At 43.8% G+C, this 18,551-nt stretch overlaps 1 protein-coding gene across 1 annotated transcript in view; it reads right to left on the bottom strand.

The window, feature by feature from the left end:
* The window catches only part of wdfy3 (WD repeat and FYVE domain containing 3), a 69,735-nt gene that overhangs the window by 41,405 nt on the left and 9,779 nt on the right, over window positions 1-18,551 (bottom strand). Inside the window, exons 6-16 of the mRNA XM_076104916.1 lie at window positions 18,317-18,503; window positions 18,058-18,224; window positions 14,919-15,398; window positions 14,431-14,541; window positions 12,519-12,712; window positions 9,498-9,769; window positions 8,399-8,596; window positions 6,590-6,673; window positions 3,837-4,026; window positions 3,330-3,544; window positions 797-909 (exon numbers count right to left, since the gene is read on the bottom strand). Coding sequence (XP_075961031.1) covers window positions 797-909; window positions 3,330-3,544; window positions 3,837-4,026; window positions 6,590-6,673; window positions 8,399-8,596; window positions 9,498-9,769; window positions 12,519-12,712; window positions 14,431-14,541; window positions 14,919-15,398; window positions 18,058-18,224; window positions 18,317-18,503 — 2,211 coding nt within the window. The remainder of the gene's footprint in view (window positions 1-796; window positions 910-3,329; window positions 3,545-3,836; window positions 4,027-6,589; window positions 6,674-8,398; window positions 8,597-9,497; window positions 9,770-12,518; window positions 12,713-14,430; window positions 14,542-14,918; window positions 15,399-18,057; window positions 18,225-18,316; window positions 18,504-18,551) is intronic.

Genomic DNA, 18,551 nt, shown 5'->3' with positions numbered 1-18,551 from the left:
GCAGTAATCGGAACCTTTCTGAAAAAAAAAAAATAAAAAAAAAACCTACAGCCAAGCCGGTAATTTCAACTGGCAATTAAACGGCAATCGCAGCCTTTTCACCGGAGGATTGGTGCCGATGAGCTCGCAGAGAGAGAGCGAAGAAGAACAAGAAGCAGAACTGCTAGAAGATTGATGGCCCGTTGCCAAGATCTTAGCACAGAATGAAACTTTCTCCCAGGAGGAAGCTGCATCACCGCGGCAGATGGGAATGGCTCCCAAATGACATCATCATTTCATAGACGTACTGGAGGACCGCTGTGGACTAAACTCCTTAATTCTGGGCTGTTAAAAACTGAGAGGTTGACTTGTAAAGACACTTCGCCCACAGATTCAATGTTTGGTCCCTAAATTCTTGGTTTGTACGGAATCTACACTGTTTATTTTATTCACTAGAAAATGTGTTAAAGCAGGAATTCTATAATGCACCATTTCAAATAAAAAAACCTCCCTTTTTTTTACCGTTTATAACATAAAAATGTCTGACTTTTATTCAGCAATTAACCAATAGTTAAGGTAAATGCTTGTAAAAAGCCGCTTTGACAATATTCATTTCAAAACTGAATACTTTATATGGCATTAAACTAATTTATAGAACACTTGAGATGTCCCTTGAAGTGGCCCCTGGCCGTTACGGCCCCTCAGTCAATCTTTTTTGAACAGGTCTGATAAACAGCACCAGGACCAGCGTTTCCTCAGAGACCCCCCCGGCACAGTGTCGTGACGTATCGTGTGATGAGAGCTGTTCTCGTCTTACTTCTCATCTCGGCGTCGTAGCTCAGAGAGCTCGGTTTGTGGACCCGGTACTGCTTCAGCAGCTTCTTGTCCCAGGCGCCGCAGTTCAGAGGGTTTCCGAGACGCAAGAACTCCCTGGAGGGGAAGAGGAGCAGGAAGTCGGGATTAAATATACAACCAATGAAGAAGAAAAAACACAGGGGGAATCAAATATAATATTACTGTTCCTCTGTACTCTTGATTATCAGGGTTCAAACACATCTTCATCAACTAAATTTCAAACATGACTGTTCAAGGACCCAGAACATAATTCATATGACCATTCACAAACACACACGAACAGAACGGAAGCTAAACTTCATTCCAAATGTTAACTAGTGTATGAAAATTAAACACCATCTCTAATAGTTGGTTAGGTTCATATTTACTTTCAATCAAACACCTTTTACGAATTCCACAACTGTTGAAACCCTAGATTTTTATGGTTATACCTTTCCTAGTTACCGTACAATCTTTTTGAGTATAATTCACCATATGTATGTGAAAGTATTTGATCAGCCCTCATTTACTGCATTAATTACTGTGTTACAGCAAACCCAACATCCACCTGTATCAAGATATTTCCAGTGGTTTTAAAGTGGAAGAACTTGTTTAGCCCAGGATTTAAACTAAGCTTGACCACACTCACTGAAACAAAACAGTGAAAGAGAAACCAAATGCATGTGTGAGTGTTACGTGACTTTGGATATAAGGTGATTTGGCTCCAGCCAATCGTTAAAGAGTCCTCTATGTTCTCCGGAAGCTGTGAAGGACTAAAAGCCTCCATCTAACTGTGTGCACTATGTTCAGTCATCAGCTACATCACAGGTTGACTCCTACTCCTCAGCAGCTGTGGTTAAGGGCATGTTTCAGTCTGTTTAGAAGTCAATGATAAGGCTGACTTGAATGTAAAGTGACGGTCGGTGTCAGCTGTCAGTGAGCGACACCGACGGCTGGAACGAGTCCAAACAGAACGACTCTGGAGATTAGCTGGGGCTGATGTCAGCAGAGGAAAAAAAAGAAACGCAGGGAGGAGGAGAGGAATTATTAAGGAAGAGGAGGACTGACGGCACAAGATTGAGGCAGAGAGACGGGAGAGGAGGGGGGAAGACAGATTGACAGCTACAGATATGTTAAACTCCAGCACAATGACGAGGGGGGGGGGGTATCAGCCAGGGATTTACATATAAAAAGAGCCAACCTTGTGCACGTCAAATAACTTTCCCCCCGTTTTCCTCAAACCCCAATCTCCCATCTCTCTTAACTAGTCAAGCGGAAAATGAGAAGGGCTCAGTTTAGTTTGCATACGTAGCGTCTTTCTTTCACACTCTGTCAAAGCAGATTACGCTTCTCAAACCAAAAACCCCTCTGTGCATATCTCATTAGGTAAAACTAAAAGTTAGCACATTAGAAAGCTAAATGTGTAGATGCTAGCAAGATGCTAAATATTGTACTGTAAACATGTTGACATTAGCATATTAGTGGGCCGGTTCCCCAGTGGCTGAAGAACTTTAGTTCCTATCTCTCTCGCCAATGAATTTTCCTGTCATCTCTCAGCTGTCGACTAGCAAAGACAAGGCATAAAACACCCCCAAAAATAAGAATATTAAAAAACAACAACATAAAAGCATGCTGCTGGGCTACCATTTAACATTTCGTACTAAACGTTAGCAATCTTAAAAAGCTAAATGTTGCAAGGGTAAATGCCAGCAGGCTAACGTCCCTTTTTTATCCATGTCAACATGTATGTTTGCGGTTTCCTATTAGCATGCTAACGTTCCTTTTTTATGCACGTTAACATGTAGGTTAGCAGTATCCTATTAGCATGCTAACAGTAGCGTTCAGAGTACAATAGAGGCTGACAATGGAGGAAGGTGAGTTTTCTTGTAAATAAAAAAAGTTATCTTTACATGAATTGTTACAAAAACACACCGTGTGAATTCTTGAGGCAAAACAAAAGGTGGTGAATTATTTTGTACCTCGTAAAGCATTTGTAAAGCTGACATTTTGAATCCTTCACTGTTCTTTTTTCAAATATCTTTGTTGAATCCCGAAAAAAAGAGAATTGTCCTATACTACAACTTGTTAAAAGTAATAACCGAAGCTTCTTTCAGGCCAAATGTTATGTATTCTTTTTGCTGGAGCTGGGAAAGTAATTTTATGGTAATTAACTTGAGATTAGTTCATTTTAATATGGACATCAGAGTAGCATTAGAACTGTATAATAAATGTATGCACAAAGACCAGCTGCACGGTGTTTAGTGTTTGTATCAAAATGCTCATTTTCAACACCTGTCCAGAGGAGGCTTTAAAAATAACAAAAGAAAGAAAATAAATAAATCCACAAAAATACGTCCACAAGATTCCTACTGCAGGTGTGTCTACGGGGGAATAAGGTGTGAGAACGATGTTGGGTCCCTTTCAGCCATGATTTAATACCTCCATTAAAAAGGGATGTCTTTAAGGGTTGTAGTAACCCACATGAGAGAGGTTCAAATCTTAGCCAGGTCCAGTACCTGAGCGCCATCGGCTGCAGGGCCTGAGAAGCCAGCCTCTCGAACATCCTCTGCAGTGGCGGGTGCAGCGGATGGTCCTCGTCGCCCAGGGCCTGACTGCAGCGCTGCAACAGCCGCTGGTGGAGGCAGGCCTCACACAGCACCTGCTGGTTCCTCTCACTGTTCACCAGCAGCTGGAGGATGTTGGCCACGGCCAGCTGCAGGTCCAGAGCGTGCTGGAGGGGAAACACAAAGAGGATTTCAGTATTCACCATCATATTTGATTTACAGGATTGTTACGCAAATATGTTGAAGTTACTTGAATTTTTTCAGCCATTTAGTTAGTGATTATCTAAAGAGTTCTAAATTCACTATCCAAAAAAATGTAGAACGTTATTATTTTAGTTTAAAGACACATGCACATGTCTGTAGAACCCCGGTGTCTGACATCCCTGCCCTGCACGTAACCCCTTCACCCACTCTAACAGGAAGCGCATGTGAGCACATTTCCTTCCCGTGTTTCCTCACCTCCGGCTGGCTGTCGGAGCAGACGGAGGGCAGCAGGTCCAGGATGGCCAGGACGGCCCCCGGGTGGATGACCACCATGTCGGACGAAGACGGGGAGAAAGCCGGGTGGGAGGTGTTGGCCAAGAGGAGCTTCAGGTCTGTCACGGCTTTGACTGGGGCGGGGGGGCCCGACGTACCGTAGTAGCCTTGTCTGGGAGCACAGAGAGCGAGAGAGAGAAGGTCACATTTAGTTCAGTCCAGTTGAGTCAAACCAGAGTTATTTATGAAAAAAGGTCGGCCATTAAGTGCTTTCCAGAAAACGCAAATATATTTATTTTTAGGGGTCTTTTTGTCGAGCAAGACGCGGTAACACCACAATCATTTTATAATTACTTTAGCATTTTGTTCTGCCACGGTGAACCCTGCTGATCCCCGTTAATAATGGTTATGAGAATATGATAATTAAAGGAGCATTAAATCCCTTTCAGTTCAATCTGTGGTGGGATAAAAACACTTGCTAGTCTGTTTACCCTCAAAGCCTCCACAGTTATTCAGAGGCCCGACTTTACTGTAAAATATGCAACTGTGGCTGCTAAATATTCAGATTTACAGTGTTTCCCAGAAAACGTTCAAAGCTCGGTGGAAGCATCCTCGCAATGAGGACGGAAATAATGGCGTCAATTAATCACTTTGACTCAAACTTTACAGAACACGAGTCCTCACACGTCAGAGATCGAGGTGTCAGTCGGCGACGGTTTGATCTAAATCACCGAGCCGAGAGCAGGAGATCTGCCGGGGCCCGCAGTCGGCCAATTAGACAAAAAGGCTTGTTGCTGCAATGCAAATTACAGAGCGGCAAACCCCCCCCCCCCCCCCCCCCCGAGGAGAGGCGCAGAGCTGGAAAAGGGCTGGAGTCAGCATGAAGTGCTGGAGGGGATGGATGTGGGGCAGGAAACTAACGTTCACGGTGGCTGGAAGCCTCTTTGGTCGTTTTGTTTTCAGTATAACTGGACCTCTACATTTGTGTCTTCTTCATTTCAAGGGAAGAGAGGACAACGTCGGCAGCCACAGACGCAGCCGACGTGTGATTGGCTGCTGGTGGAGGAATACGTGAGGAGCTCCAGCAGTAATTCATCACGGTGGTAAAAGCTTTAGAAAGCAAATGAAGGGCAACGAGCATCGAGTCTAGATTCTATATAACATACATAAATACATTGTATAGTCTATTCCTCAGTACCAACTGACTCATCATACTGGTTAGAATAAAAAATACATAAATAAATCCAGGAAATGATACAATACGCGAGAGCCTGGGTACTGTACTTAAATCTTAATTTGGGAATCTACAGCTCTGGTTGTGTCACCGTCACAACACTGACTGCTGCAAGTTGCAAGTCGCAAGCTGCTGCCATATTTTTTCGAGGCGTTCATCGCACGAGGCGAGAAGGAGCCGCCGAGCATCGTTTGGACGGAGATTGAATCGCGGGAGATGTTTTCATTTGAATCAAACCAAGCAAATCCTGAGCAATTAGCGTCACGCTTTGCTCACATTTTGAGTGCCGAGATCATTTAGAGAACAGAAAACTGTTTCATAACCCACACAAAGTAACATGTTAGGGTGTTGAATGATGGTAGTGAGGTAGGAATTGTGTTGTTTTTTTTGAAAAAGCAATTAAGTCCACAAAGAAGAGCTTTAATTATCTATAATTGTCACATTATTCCTCCTCATGAATATGCAGCGGGTCCAGACCAGCAGCTTCACCTTCAGAGTCATTATAGCTCACTGAGGCAGAGTACATTCTCTTTTCCTTTTAAATGAAATTCTAAGAGAGCGTCTGGGTACGTCAGCTGAGAGGAAAGAGAGGAGAAAGGAAACGGGAGGAGGAATGTGATGAGAAGGAAAAGGCTTCTTCAGCCTGAGAGCAATTTAACGGATTCTGTTCACGTTTCCTGGAGAAGTGGTTCACATCGAGTGTTTAGACAGTAAACAAGAAGAAGATCCTTCACTTTAGTCTATGATATGATACCACAGTAGTATTAGGAAGCAGAAGAGATCAACACAATCGAGAATATATTTGAGCTTTTTTAAGTTTACAGCAAATTGAGGTTGAAGAGTTTATAGTTGATGAAACCAACTAGTCGCTTAATCAACTAGTTGATCAACAGAAGATACATTATTTCGTTGAAGTTATTGATCAGCAACAATGCACGACATAATTTGGTCCCAGCTTTTTTTTTTAAATGTAAGGATTTGCTGATTTTATGTGATTTATAGGCTCCAACTAAAGATTTTCATTATTGATCAATCTGCCAATCTAAATTAAAGGCACAGTGTGTAGCATTTAGGGGGATCTATTAGCAGAAGTGGAATATAATATTCATAACTACGTCTTCATTCGTGTATAATCACCTGAGACAAAGAATAGTTTCTGTTAGCTTAGAATGAGCTCTTCATATCTATATCTCCATATCTGGAGAGGGAGGAGTGGGGGGGGGGGGATTCATTGTTTTGTAGATCAACTAATAAATCTACTGACTAATAGTTTCAGCTCTTATTTCATGTAGTTTGAATCTTTAATGTTTGGACTGTTGGTCGCACAAAACACACAGTTTGCAATTTTTTCTCCTCAACATTTTCATGATTTGCGAAAAAGATTCTTGTGATCGTTGGAGCAGTTGGCGATCATTCTTTGGCCACTAGTGGGCGCTCTCAGTGGCGACTGAAGGTGAGGTGAGGGGTGAGGGTGAGGAAAATGGCAGAGCGCTGTAGCTACCTCTTCCTGGCGAGTGCTGGCGTGCCCCACGGCGAGGGCAGCGAGGTCTCATGAGTCAGGCAGGGAGGCACCTGCTCCGCACGACTGCGCGCACACACACACGCAGCCGCGCAGATGGACCAGGCCGAGGATGAACAGCCAGACAGCACCAGAGGTTAGAGGAAGAGAAAGAGAGAAAGAAGGACAGAGGGAAAGAAGCCGTTAGTGGAAAGCTGAAAGGAGAAACAGGATCAGAGCTACAGCTGGAGAACATGCAGATAGAGCTACACACACGTGGTGTTGAGGTGTGTCTTTGATCACAGTAGTAACGCATTTCTAAATATCACTCATTCTGCCGTCATGACAGCACCACCAGGCTGTGCGGCAGAATCTGAACCACAGTGAAGCGTCCGTATTAAATCTCTTCTACGGTTCAGCCATGCGTGTCTCCGATGAAGAGGTCGACTGACTGAGAGCAGCGACCACGAGGCTGAACACAGCTGTGGACCTGCTGCTGACTGATCTGAACCTACAAAGGGAACCTGTATATATATAAAAAGGTTTTTGAAGCGGGATTCACAAGCATCTTTGTCTGCTTTAGTACTATATTGGTAATACGTCACATTTTGGGACAGATCTTCCCTGTAGCTGAGAATAATGCTGCAATAAGATGCAGTAAATTTAAACCTCGTGTCACAAATAATCTACAGGAGGACCAGCACGGGAGCAAAGCAAGCGAAACCTATTTTAGACGTTTAAGTGTACGCTGTATTTAGAGTTTTCACTGCTTAAGCGTGCTGTCAGACAGCAGCTGTTATATCCATCTGTTCTCTCTCCAGCGCCACAAGACGCCTTTGATAAAAACTGTAATTTTACATTGCAGAACGTGAAAGTTAGCCATCGGTCCATCGGTTAGCTTGTTTGTGTTGTTATGCGTTTGTCAATGGAGCCTGGTGGCTTTAAAGAGAGCATAGATGACGGCTTCAGTTCCCCGTCACAAAGGGCTGTCTGACAGCAAGCTGAAGCGGTGAATATATTCTAAATGTAGCATACAATTAGACTGATATTGATTATTTTAGGTGTATAAAATACATCAGCAGTACATTACTTTGCTCCCGTGTTGGTTCTCCTGTCTGTTTCTCTAAACTCCATCTTCTGTAGGTAAAAATGACCGTTTGTCACTTGCTCCAGTATGTCTGCTTCAGTAAGTCACCTGAAAACACTGTTCTTCAAACAATAACTCTGCTCAGGACTACAATAAACTGGATGAATGTTCCTTGAGGGTTCTCTTAAGGAGGCCAAACACAACACGTGGATCCCTCGTGAGGAAAACACACGTTTCATGGAGAACATCTTACAGGCGTGTGGAAAAACGTGAGGTTCTTGTTCTACTTCAGAACATGCGGCTGCAATCTGCTGAACTCCAACCAGAGGTTCCTGGAGAACCCACTGACCCTCTCTCACACAATAACTCATTCAGTATGACGAGTACTCATTATACTGTTGACTTATTTAAACAGTAAATATAAGAATAACGTGTTGACGGTGTTATCTATTTAGTAGCTCAATGGCCTGACTACAGGCAAAGACGTGCATTTGAGCTGATTTATGGTGCAATATATTACTGCAAGTCTCCTAACTCAGTAAAAACACAAGATATCTGCTGGATGTTGGTGAACAGAGGAGAGTGAATTCACACTCTACATTTTGTCATTTAGCTCTAGGACAACACTACTTTAGAGACATGGTCATTTATTATCTGCAGAACAGAATCTCACACTTTGTGCGACATAAACTGGTTGAAATCCGGCGTGTACTGTAATCTCTGACCTGTCAAAAGAGTCGGTGGCCATCTTGTACAGGTAGATGAAGAGCTTGCTGCAGTGTTTGAGCGTGGGGCAGACGCTGTCCCCCGCGCAGCCCCCGGGCGCGGCCTCGTCCTCCAGCAGCCTCTGGAAAGGCTGAGCGTTGGAGGGGAAGACGCCCGTGGGACCGAGCTTCTTGGTGTCGGAGAAACAGCCCAGCAGCCTGGTGGCAGGGAGACAAAATGCTTATCACGAGGACGCTTTGCTTTCAAAGATGAGGCGATAACGTCACATGATGCTACAGAAAGCAGAGAACAACTAAAGTCAAAACAGTTTTTCCCTTCGCAAGAAAAGTAGCAACAACTTCGGCCATTTTGGAGGTTTTTCATACGTTATGGTGCCTCTATGCTGCATTAGTCTGGTAGTAAAGTATTAATAAATAAAGCCCAATCTGCACTGGACTTCAACTATTTACAAATATTATTACAAACAAATGTCCCCCTGGGGATGAAGTATCTATCTGTCTATTTTGGCGCAGTGGTCCACAAAACAAAATCTGAATAGAATTCAAATATTAATTCGATAAAAAGTTAAATTTTTCTGATTTCAAAATGTTGGTTTTGCTGTTTGCTGTCTCTATTTTTTTTAAACGCTAAAAAGTGGTTGCCACTGATGGCAACCAAAGGCCAAGATATGGTTGCCAATTTCTCAAAATGTCTGCCAAAAGGCAACCTGGCAACAGCTACTGCCGCGCCTTGAGCTTCTATGGAGAATATAACATTCATTCTGTTGCTTTGCATCCTTTCGACGTGCAGGAAGACAAATTTGAGTCCAACACCGTAGGATGATGGGACGTTAGGATGGTTTACAAGGAGCCGTCTCTACGTCCAGACAGGCTCCATTTTATGGTAATTTCAAATTATGAGCGTCATTTTTGATTGGTTCTCTAGTTTGAATTTGCACCGCCTCTCATCTGCCAATCAAGTCAAAGCATGTGGCCAAGAACTCCTTTCAGTGCTGTTAAATCCAACAATATCTTCCATTCTGAAATGAGAAAAGAGCTCCAACATAACAGTCACTTTTTTTTGTTACCAGTTGCCACGTTTAAAATCGCCCGTCTTTACCTCACGGCGTCGGCCAGCTTCTCGTACTGGATCTCCGTGCGGAAGAAGTGCGAGTTGGCGGGCTCGTAGCGCATGGCGGCGGTGAGCGTGCAGAACACGGTGTGCAGAAGCTCGAAGACCTGGTTCTGGTTGACGCGCTCCCAGCCGTGCCGCGGCGGCTGGCACAGCGAGCGCTCCATGGCCACCAGCAGGGACGTGAGGTAGACGAAGCCGCCCACCTTGCGGAACACCGTCCGGGTCCGGTGGCTCTCGCGCAGCACCGCTAACAAAGCCTGGAAGAGGAAGTAGATGAGATTTATACAGTTCAACTTCTTTACTTCACAAACACAATGAGCTGTTTACAAAGACGTTACATGTTCTGGGTCGGTATCATTTATGCTGAAGATGTCACATCCTCTGTTTCACCTTCTCTGCATTGTCTCTTGCTTATTTTACATTTACTAAGTTATTCTCCCCGTGTTGAGTTTTAATCATTTGGTTTTTGTCGCCACATTCAGTCACACCTCGGTTCATTCTTCTTCTGCGTCGAGACATATTTATGAGCCCCTCTGGGAATTTCTTTGTCTCTCAACGCTGACTGGATTTTCTCTCCCTCTCTCCACACATTATTCCAATTTTTATGATTTGCGTTTGCAAGTGAATCTAAACTGAAACATCAAACCGTAACCTAGATATGAGTTTTGGGGACCTAAAAAAAACAGCCCGAGAGCACAGGAACGACTTTTGACAGGCAGAGTTTTTAATTAGCGGCGCCTGGGACCGGAGGAGCTTTGTGTGAAGTGCAGAGTCGGCACACGTCAGGGATCACCACCGCTGGGGGCGTTTTACTTTTTAGCTATTTTAAATCCTGCGTCTGGAGGAATATCTTTCAAACTTCTCTTGTTGGAATGATGAGACAAAAACAGATTGTATGACTGGATAGTTATAATATCTCAACATGTACATAAGCCCAGATAACCATCAGAAGAACATTGGTACAGTCCGAAAACCTCAGGAGGGAATTCACAAGAGGAGTGCGCAGCTTTTGCTGCTGCTAAAGCTGCACAAATACGACAAAGAAGGAACCGTGTAATCCTTAAGTTTAGTGTCTGTCGTCATATTTAATGACATTATCACCCTAATAAAGTGAGGGGACAATCTGATTGTGCTGCTGTGGTTGTATAGCTGCAGGCTTATTTATGGTAAACAGTTTTAATGAGGACTATTTCTTCAGGAAAAGAAAGTTCAAATGAAATCTGTCGACAGAAAGGTCTGCGGCATTATGGGAGCAGTGTTGCTGATGAATTTTAAGTGCCAATAAAATCATCCTTGACCTCCTCTGTGTTGAAGTGGCAACATAAACCTCAGAGACGAATAAAACCAGACCAATAGCACATCTACACACCACGAGGAGTTAATGAGAACATTTGTTTTGTAATTTGGTGAACACAAACTTCAGGATGTCAGTTTAATATGCTACAAGTACAGGAAGTATAAGTACTAGGTGTCTGGGCCAACGTGGGTAAAGTCAGTAATACCAGTGTCAAGACTGTTTGTCCTTCAAATCCTACAAAAATATTGGTATTGTTGCTGCATTTTTTGAACCATTGTGAAGATTTGTCAGGTATTTGACTGGAAACAGACGCCTGTCGGTTCTTTTACCTCAATAAACAATTTGTCAACAACAAAAATGAACAGAGCGCCTTGTTAGCAAAGTGGTTACATGACATATAACTGCAAGGTCCCGGGTTCGAGTCCGCCTTGGGACGTTGGTTGCATGTCATAAGTCTCTCTCTCCGCCATTAAAACATTATTTTTTTTAAAGCTTGAAACTTAGAAAGCTCTGAATAAAGCTAGGAACTAGACCCTGAGTTGGGATTATTTTTGCAAAGTAGCATTTCTAGGGTCGATAATGAACAAGATTTATAACTAATTGTCCATAAAATTGTCCATATCATGATTATATTGACATCACCATATGACCTTATAACTATACCCTCGATTTCTTTCCCTTTTGCCTACTTCTACATTGAAATCGTTCATTAAACCGACACACTCTATTCAGATATAATGACGCATCCCAGTGGAGGAAGAAGGAATAAAGGAGAAGTAAAAACTGTGAGATGCTGCACAGCTGAGCCAGCTGTTTCCTGCTGCATTCAAATTCTGCCTGACTCAGCACAGCGTTTCTTGCTGTTTTAAACCAATCACAGGATATTGAATACATCCTCTTCCTGTCCTCCCAGCTGGGAGATTACCAGCAGGCTTTGTGCTGGTAAAGTGTAGGTTTTGGGTGCTTTACCAGCCGTACGGAGGCCTCGGGGATTAGACTCCACACATGAGGGTCTGACAGAGATTACAGGGTTAGATGTGCACTTTTACAAGGCTAATCAGCTTAGCTTCAACATCTGTTTGTGTGTCTGCAGTGTGCTACTGTCGACGGTACATAAACCCTGATGACGAGCGAGGAAAAAATGATTTTTATTCAAACTGGATTTGATTTAAGTTCTTTGCAGTCTTTTTTTTGAGGCTGGTAATTGAAATCTTTGATTGGTGACATTGGGGAGCAAAGTGCTGACGGGTTAATCCTGCCGAAGCCTTCAGAAGGCGTGAGAATCACATCGTCTGGAGGAGTGGAATTAAAAAATGCAATTATGCTCCAGAAAATGAGCCGCCACCGTCTAACCCTGTGTGTGTGTGTGTGTATATGCTTTTATGTGCACCTTACAATTAGCACCCAAGGTTTGAAGCAATTACTGTATGCAGGGCTTCAAATGCATATTGATTTTTAAAATGATATACTTTTCCTCTCCTCACTGTGTTGTTCTCACTGAGGCTGAAGGATTTGTTGGTTTCTTTTTGAACTCCTTCTTAGCTACAAATCCTCCTATTTGAGTTGACAAATTCTTTAAAATCAAAGTAATTCAAAATTCATTACGAGCGCCACCTGACATTAATACAACACACTGAGATTAAATGAATAAATTAAAAACGTTGGAATGATTGAGTGTGTCGGACAGAGACAGTGTGTGTGTGTGTTACCCGCAGTATGTCGGTCTTCAGCTGCAGCTCACTGGACGGTGCAGAGTGCATGAGGCCCAGCAGCGTCCCCATGTCGTCGTCTCCGCTGGGCGACAGGACGAGCTGCTGGATGATGAGCAGGGCGTGTTCCCGACACTGACGGTACTTCACGATGTTGTGAACGCAGCGGGCGCCGCCGAACTCCCTGAACAGAGCTGGGAGACGGAGACGGAAAGGAAAAAGGGGGTCAGAAGTTGAAATGTTTTTAACTGGACACCAGCACAGGTTATAATGAACGATCTGGACATTCAGTACGCTCCTAACACTCAAATAGTTCCTCCACAACACAACTAAACACGCTGCATACACGGTGCACTGCACCCTCGTCAGATTTCTTTAAGTTCAGCCTCAAGCAGCGCATTTATCTTGGGCTGAAACTCACCGTTAGATTAATCCTTCAACTATCTTTTACAATTAATGGATTCAATGTGTGAAAACAGTAAAAACAGCTGATCAGAAATGTCCTAGAGCCTAAATGGATGTCTTCAAATCACTTGTTTGTCCAACCAACAGTCCAAAAACACAAAGATATTTAATTTACAATCATATGAAGCAAACCCTCGCGTCGGAAGTTGGAATCGATATTTTATATCTATGAACAATTTAATGTTTGGACCAATAGTGGAGAACTTTATCATCCTCCTACACTCTTGAGAAAAAGTCAAAACTTTCTAATGTGAGAACTGAAGCCATTATCTGAAGCTCTCTTCATCGGCACCAGACCCCATTGACAAGAAACAATCATTTTAACAGTCAGTGATATTGATCATCATGTGGATGTTATAATGATTAATGGTTTCTTGCGATGTTGCCGATCTCAAGAACCTAAATTCAACAGTTCAATCTGCTCCCTGATAAGCTGATGTGATTCTGTCTCTGCACCTTTAAAGCCTGCATTCTTGTCATTTGAGTGACGCACTGAGCTTCCTCGCTTCCTCTAATTGCCTCTCTAGATACGAGCGCCTGCTGAGAGCGTCGTGCACAGAACGTAATGTCGTCCACGTGTCACAGAGGAGAGCACACAACATCCCGGGACATTTTTTTTGACGAAAGCACAGAATCATCATCAAGGTCAAAGAGAGCTCTGAGCCGTCTGTTGGTTTGTGACTCATCACATTTCTACAGCTGACACACACACACACACACACACACACACACACACACACACACACACACAGGGTCAATGAGAGGCTGAGTGATGAGGGAGGCAGGTTTAAGGAAACGTAATAAGAGACTTTATTGATCCCTAAGTCAGAGGCCAGCGCTCAGCGGGCCTGGAGACGGAGGGAATACGTGTGTTGCTAAAGGGCACTTCAGAGAGGTGGACACAGATGGACACAGATGGACAATTGGACTTTTTTTTGGCAGAATTAAATCAGATTTTATACTTTTGCGTCATTAGCATTCAAGGGCAAACTTGAGACAGATAATTAAAGCCCAAAAAGTACAATTTGTGTGTCATCAGTAGCTCTGAAAGCCACCGGTAGTGCGTGGTTCTTCACTTCATGCAGTGAACTGTGGGTTTTCAGCTCACTATGGTTCCTCTGCTGTGGAGAAATATTTACACAATCCAACCTTACAGAGCCTTAAAGATGAGGGAGACCTTTTAAAGTGAGGTTTCCTTCCTAAGCTTTTCTTTCTTGTTGTTACTATTAATTGAATTAATAAAGTTCTCACACAATGAGAGAAAAGGGTACCTGAAAGTTAATTATTGAGGGACATTAAGGCCCGCCGTGTCTCCTAACCCGCATTAATCTATAAAGAGTATCATTACTGTCATAACATAATTAAAACAATATCCTCCGCCTGGATTTAATATGCAATTTAAGATTCCCCCCCCACCACCATCGATCATGTGTGTGTGTGTGTTTACCTGCATTGGTGTTGGTGGTGTTGGAGCCCTGCAGGAGCACAGTCAGCGTCTCCATCACCAGCCAGGCCAACTGCTTCTGCTCCTCTGCTACGGTGTTGTTTTTACAGTCGGCTGGAGAGAAGAGAGGTTCAGGAGCGTGAGACGACGGCATTAAATCACACGAAGGTGAGGAAAGGGAGGTTTTAGACATCATTTTTGGTTTAATCTGTTCAGGTTAGTGTATTTCAGGTCAAGGCCTGTAGATTGCTGTTTTTTTACGGTGTATTCTTCCAAATTTTTGTCTTTTCTCGTGGTGTCAGTCTTTACTGGATGTTGTTGATTTGACTGAAGATATAAGACTCATTTGTGTATTTGTCCTTTGCACAACCAACTATTAATTCAAATTAAAATAATTCCAACCCGAGTGAATAATGTTAAAGAGCCTTAAACACCTTAAAAAAAGCCTTCAGCGGTGCAGCCCTGTAACAGTCCCCTTAAAACCCCCTCACCTTGGTCATTGTTGTGTGGTTGCTGCTGCGTGGCCGGGTCCTTGAGCAAGGCGGCGTACTTGTGCAGCAGGTTGACCAGCACCTCCAGCAGGCCGACCTCCCGCAGCACGTCGCTGAACACGGCGTCGTGCCTGGAGAGCTTCAGCAGCGTCCGGACGGCCGTGATGCTGCAGGCGTGCGACGTGCTGGACTTGAGCAGCACGCTGACGCTGAACAGCTCTTTGCACGGCACGTAGTTCAGGCTGAACACGACGAACTCCAGCAGCTCAAAGTACTTGGTCTGGGCCTCGGGCAGCTTGGCCACTCGCTCGGCGAACTGCGACAGGGTGTGCTGCGACTCCAGGACGAAGTAGTTGGCCGGCTCGGCGGAGTAGATGTTTCCGATGGCGTCCAGCAGCATGGAGGCCAGGCGGCTGGTTTTAGTCCGCAGGAAGGCGTTCTGTAGCACCGAGAAGGCCTGGATGTTACGCACTGTGTGGCCTGGAAGAGGAGAGGCAAAGGTACTTGGTATTATTACAAAACTAATGCCTCAAATTCAGCGTTTTTCTTGGTTTTTGCAACCAGTGAACAGAAGCGAGCATTTTTCAACTGTGGAGGAGTCAATCACAAGTAGCCCCGCCCTAAATCATCCCCTGCTTTATGGTCTGTTTGACTCTAAATGGACCATAATTTACTAAATGAACATCATGCTGTATTGAAGAAGACTTGAAACTAGAGATTGAGACCATAAACTCATGTTTACAATGTTTACTGAGGTAATAAATCAAGAGAGAAGTAGAGTCATTTTCTCATAGACTTCTATACAACCAGAGGAGTCGCCCCCTGGTGGACACTAGAGAGAATGCAAGTTCAAGACATGAAGCTTTGGCTTCACTTTTCATAACCGGAGATTGCCGCCTGATAATCACTTCAGATTTTCCTGAATGACTCTAAATACTAAAATAGAGTTTTTAAATGAAAGACTTCTGTCCTTATCCTGAAATCTGATATTTTAAACATCGGAGTTTATCACTCCACAAGACTGGTCGAACTTGCAGTAGAAGCCTTCAACACTATCCTTTATCTTTTTCATACATTATTGTTCTTTAATGGCAAAAGTATGCAGTTTGCTTCGTCAACTTGGTTTTTGAGTAATACAACATTTTGGGAGAAAAACCTTATTTCATGTAAAAATTCCCTTCAGCTCTGTAAAATAAAAGTTTTGTGAAAAAACTGCAGAGAATCACAGAAAATGTTTCAGGTGGTCGAGTGAACTTAACTAAGGATGGAAAGAGAGAAAGTTATCCGTGACCTACACGCACAATCTGACCTCCATCTTGGGGGTTGAATATCTAACACATACCACAAACCATGACTCACACACACACACGCACACAAAGTGACGCTGACATGCGTCACCACACACACACACACACACTACGTGAATGTGGTGGGCTAATTAGGCGAGTAAGCGGACCCTCGCACCATGATTGCTTCTGGTAATGACTTTGCACACAGCCGGAGCTGTCATTAGGGGGGTAAACACGAGTGTGTATGCGTGTGTGTCTGTGTGGGCTCGTGTGTGTGCGTGTGTGGTACAACAGGCAGCAGAGCTCGGCTGTGTGAGGTGTTCTGTGACTGTGTGTGTTGTCGTGAGGGAGCTGAGGTGACAGGCGTCTTAAAGTGTTCAAATCTGACACAAGAAAACATTTCGTCATGTGCGTTTCCCCAAAACAAAGTCAGAGTTGAGCCTAACCAGGTCAAAGAACATTTGTTGGCTTGAAATAAATACGCAGACTAATAAATGAAGGAGTGAAAGTGAAGAGAAGCATTTAATCTTCTGTTTAATTTTATGTCGCATTGTATTTTCCCCACTGCCTCTGATTACCATATTATAGCATATTAAAGGCACTCATTAACATAATAATAATGGCATTAAGGCTGCAACTCAGGATTATTTTCTTTATCAGTTAATCGTTCATGTTTATGCCTAAAGGGATTATAGTTCATTGTAATTCTATGAGAAACATTTCCCAAATAAAACTCCACAAAGCAGCGTCAATACTCACAATACACAAAAAAGATTAAAGTTTCAAAAGTGATCCCTCAAATACGAATAGCTCAATAATTATAATGTCCTACAATGCACTGAAGTTTAAATTGTTTATTTATACAACAAGACGTCAAGATTTTGTTACTGAAGGGGCCAGAATAAAATAAAGCCTTTTACATACAATGTATGTCTATTGGTATTGAATTTAACATGCGTTCTGCTTCAATGTAATGTTTCCTCATATTTTTAGATGTTATTTTTGTCATTTATTTAGTTTTATGTATTGACGAACTTTAAAAAAACAACAAAAAGAGTGAAGGTCTAGAGGGCGACGGGTTCTCCGGAGGCAGGAGTAAACGTTTGGCTCCAGACGATCCTCTGAACCACTAAAGCCTCTGGACTCCAAAGAGCCCATTTGTATGCAGGAGGCTTCGGGCGTTCGTCTCCGGCAGTGTGACAGGCGGCAGAGTTGCCATGGCGTCTGTCAACAGGTTAAGCCCACTGGAATCAGCCAAGCATCAAAGTCATTTCATGGATTACAGTCTGTGGGGGCGATACGGAGGCTGAGGTACACATGAAGACTTTTTCTCCAAGTAATTCCTCTCGCTTTAAGGCTTCGGGGCAAGAAAAACCCTGGTTGGTGGGATTGTTTTGGATTTAAGAGGTGAGCCAGTAATCAGAAAATCTCTGGGTGGTTGTGAGAACATCTTTAGTTCCTTTAACAAATACTGTCAACATGTCCCTCAGTCCTTCAGATGATGACAATAAACGCAGGATTTAAGAAGTGAGAGGCGCTGGTTTATGATCTGACACCTCATCCTTTTTATTTACCCTGTTCTGATTTATCTAGAGGTGGTTTCAAACAATGTCAACCGGCAGAATTTATTATTAACCTCTTCCACCCCCGGAGATCTGCACTCTGCTAAGCACACTTTTAGTTATTTCTGTAACCAAACAGTAGATGTCAAGTCTGCTTCAGTACTGGCCAATCAAAAGGACATGACGAGTGCATCAACATCTCTTTAACTCTAAACTCTGCTGCAAAGATAATGAAGGCAGCTGATGAATTACAGGATTAACTAGCCACAGTTGCCACCATGAACGCACCTTTCCCAGAAGGCAGTGGGAGAACAAAGCCGGGCAGCAGGAAGGGGGCTCCGGTGGTCAGGCCGGCGGGCTTCAGCTCTGTCACCCCGTATGTGGTCAGACAGGTGACCAGGTTGACCAGGTCCTTCAGGGCATCTTTCGATTCGTCCTCCTTGGCTTGTTCCAGTCTGGACACAAGACAGAAGCTCACATGAATGATCAGAAAACGCTGCTCCCATGTCGGACACGTTGGCCGTGGGAATGGAGCTCTGAGTCGTACCTGAGCATGAGGTCGCACAGGAAGGCGTAGCCCTGGCACATTCGGAAGTCGTCCAGCAGGGTCTGCGAGACGTCGCTGGAGTCCTTGAGGAAGCAGGAGAGGCCGGCGAACATCTCCACGATCTCCAGCGGCGACAGGTCGTCCGACTGCTGCATGTTCTGAACACACGTGCCCAGACATTCCTTCTCTGGAGACGGAGCGGGACGAGGGCAAACAGAGTGAGACTGATGAGTGA

Source organism: Anarhichas minor, unplaced genomic scaffold (genome assembly GCF_050575085.1).
Source record: "Anarhichas minor isolate MPS153535 unplaced genomic scaffold, ASM5057508v1 ptg000030l, whole genome shotgun sequence".
Lineage (NCBI taxonomy): Eukaryota > Metazoa > Chordata > Actinopteri > Perciformes > Anarhichadidae > Anarhichas > Anarhichas minor.
This window is presented reverse-complemented; position numbering and strand designations above follow the sequence as displayed.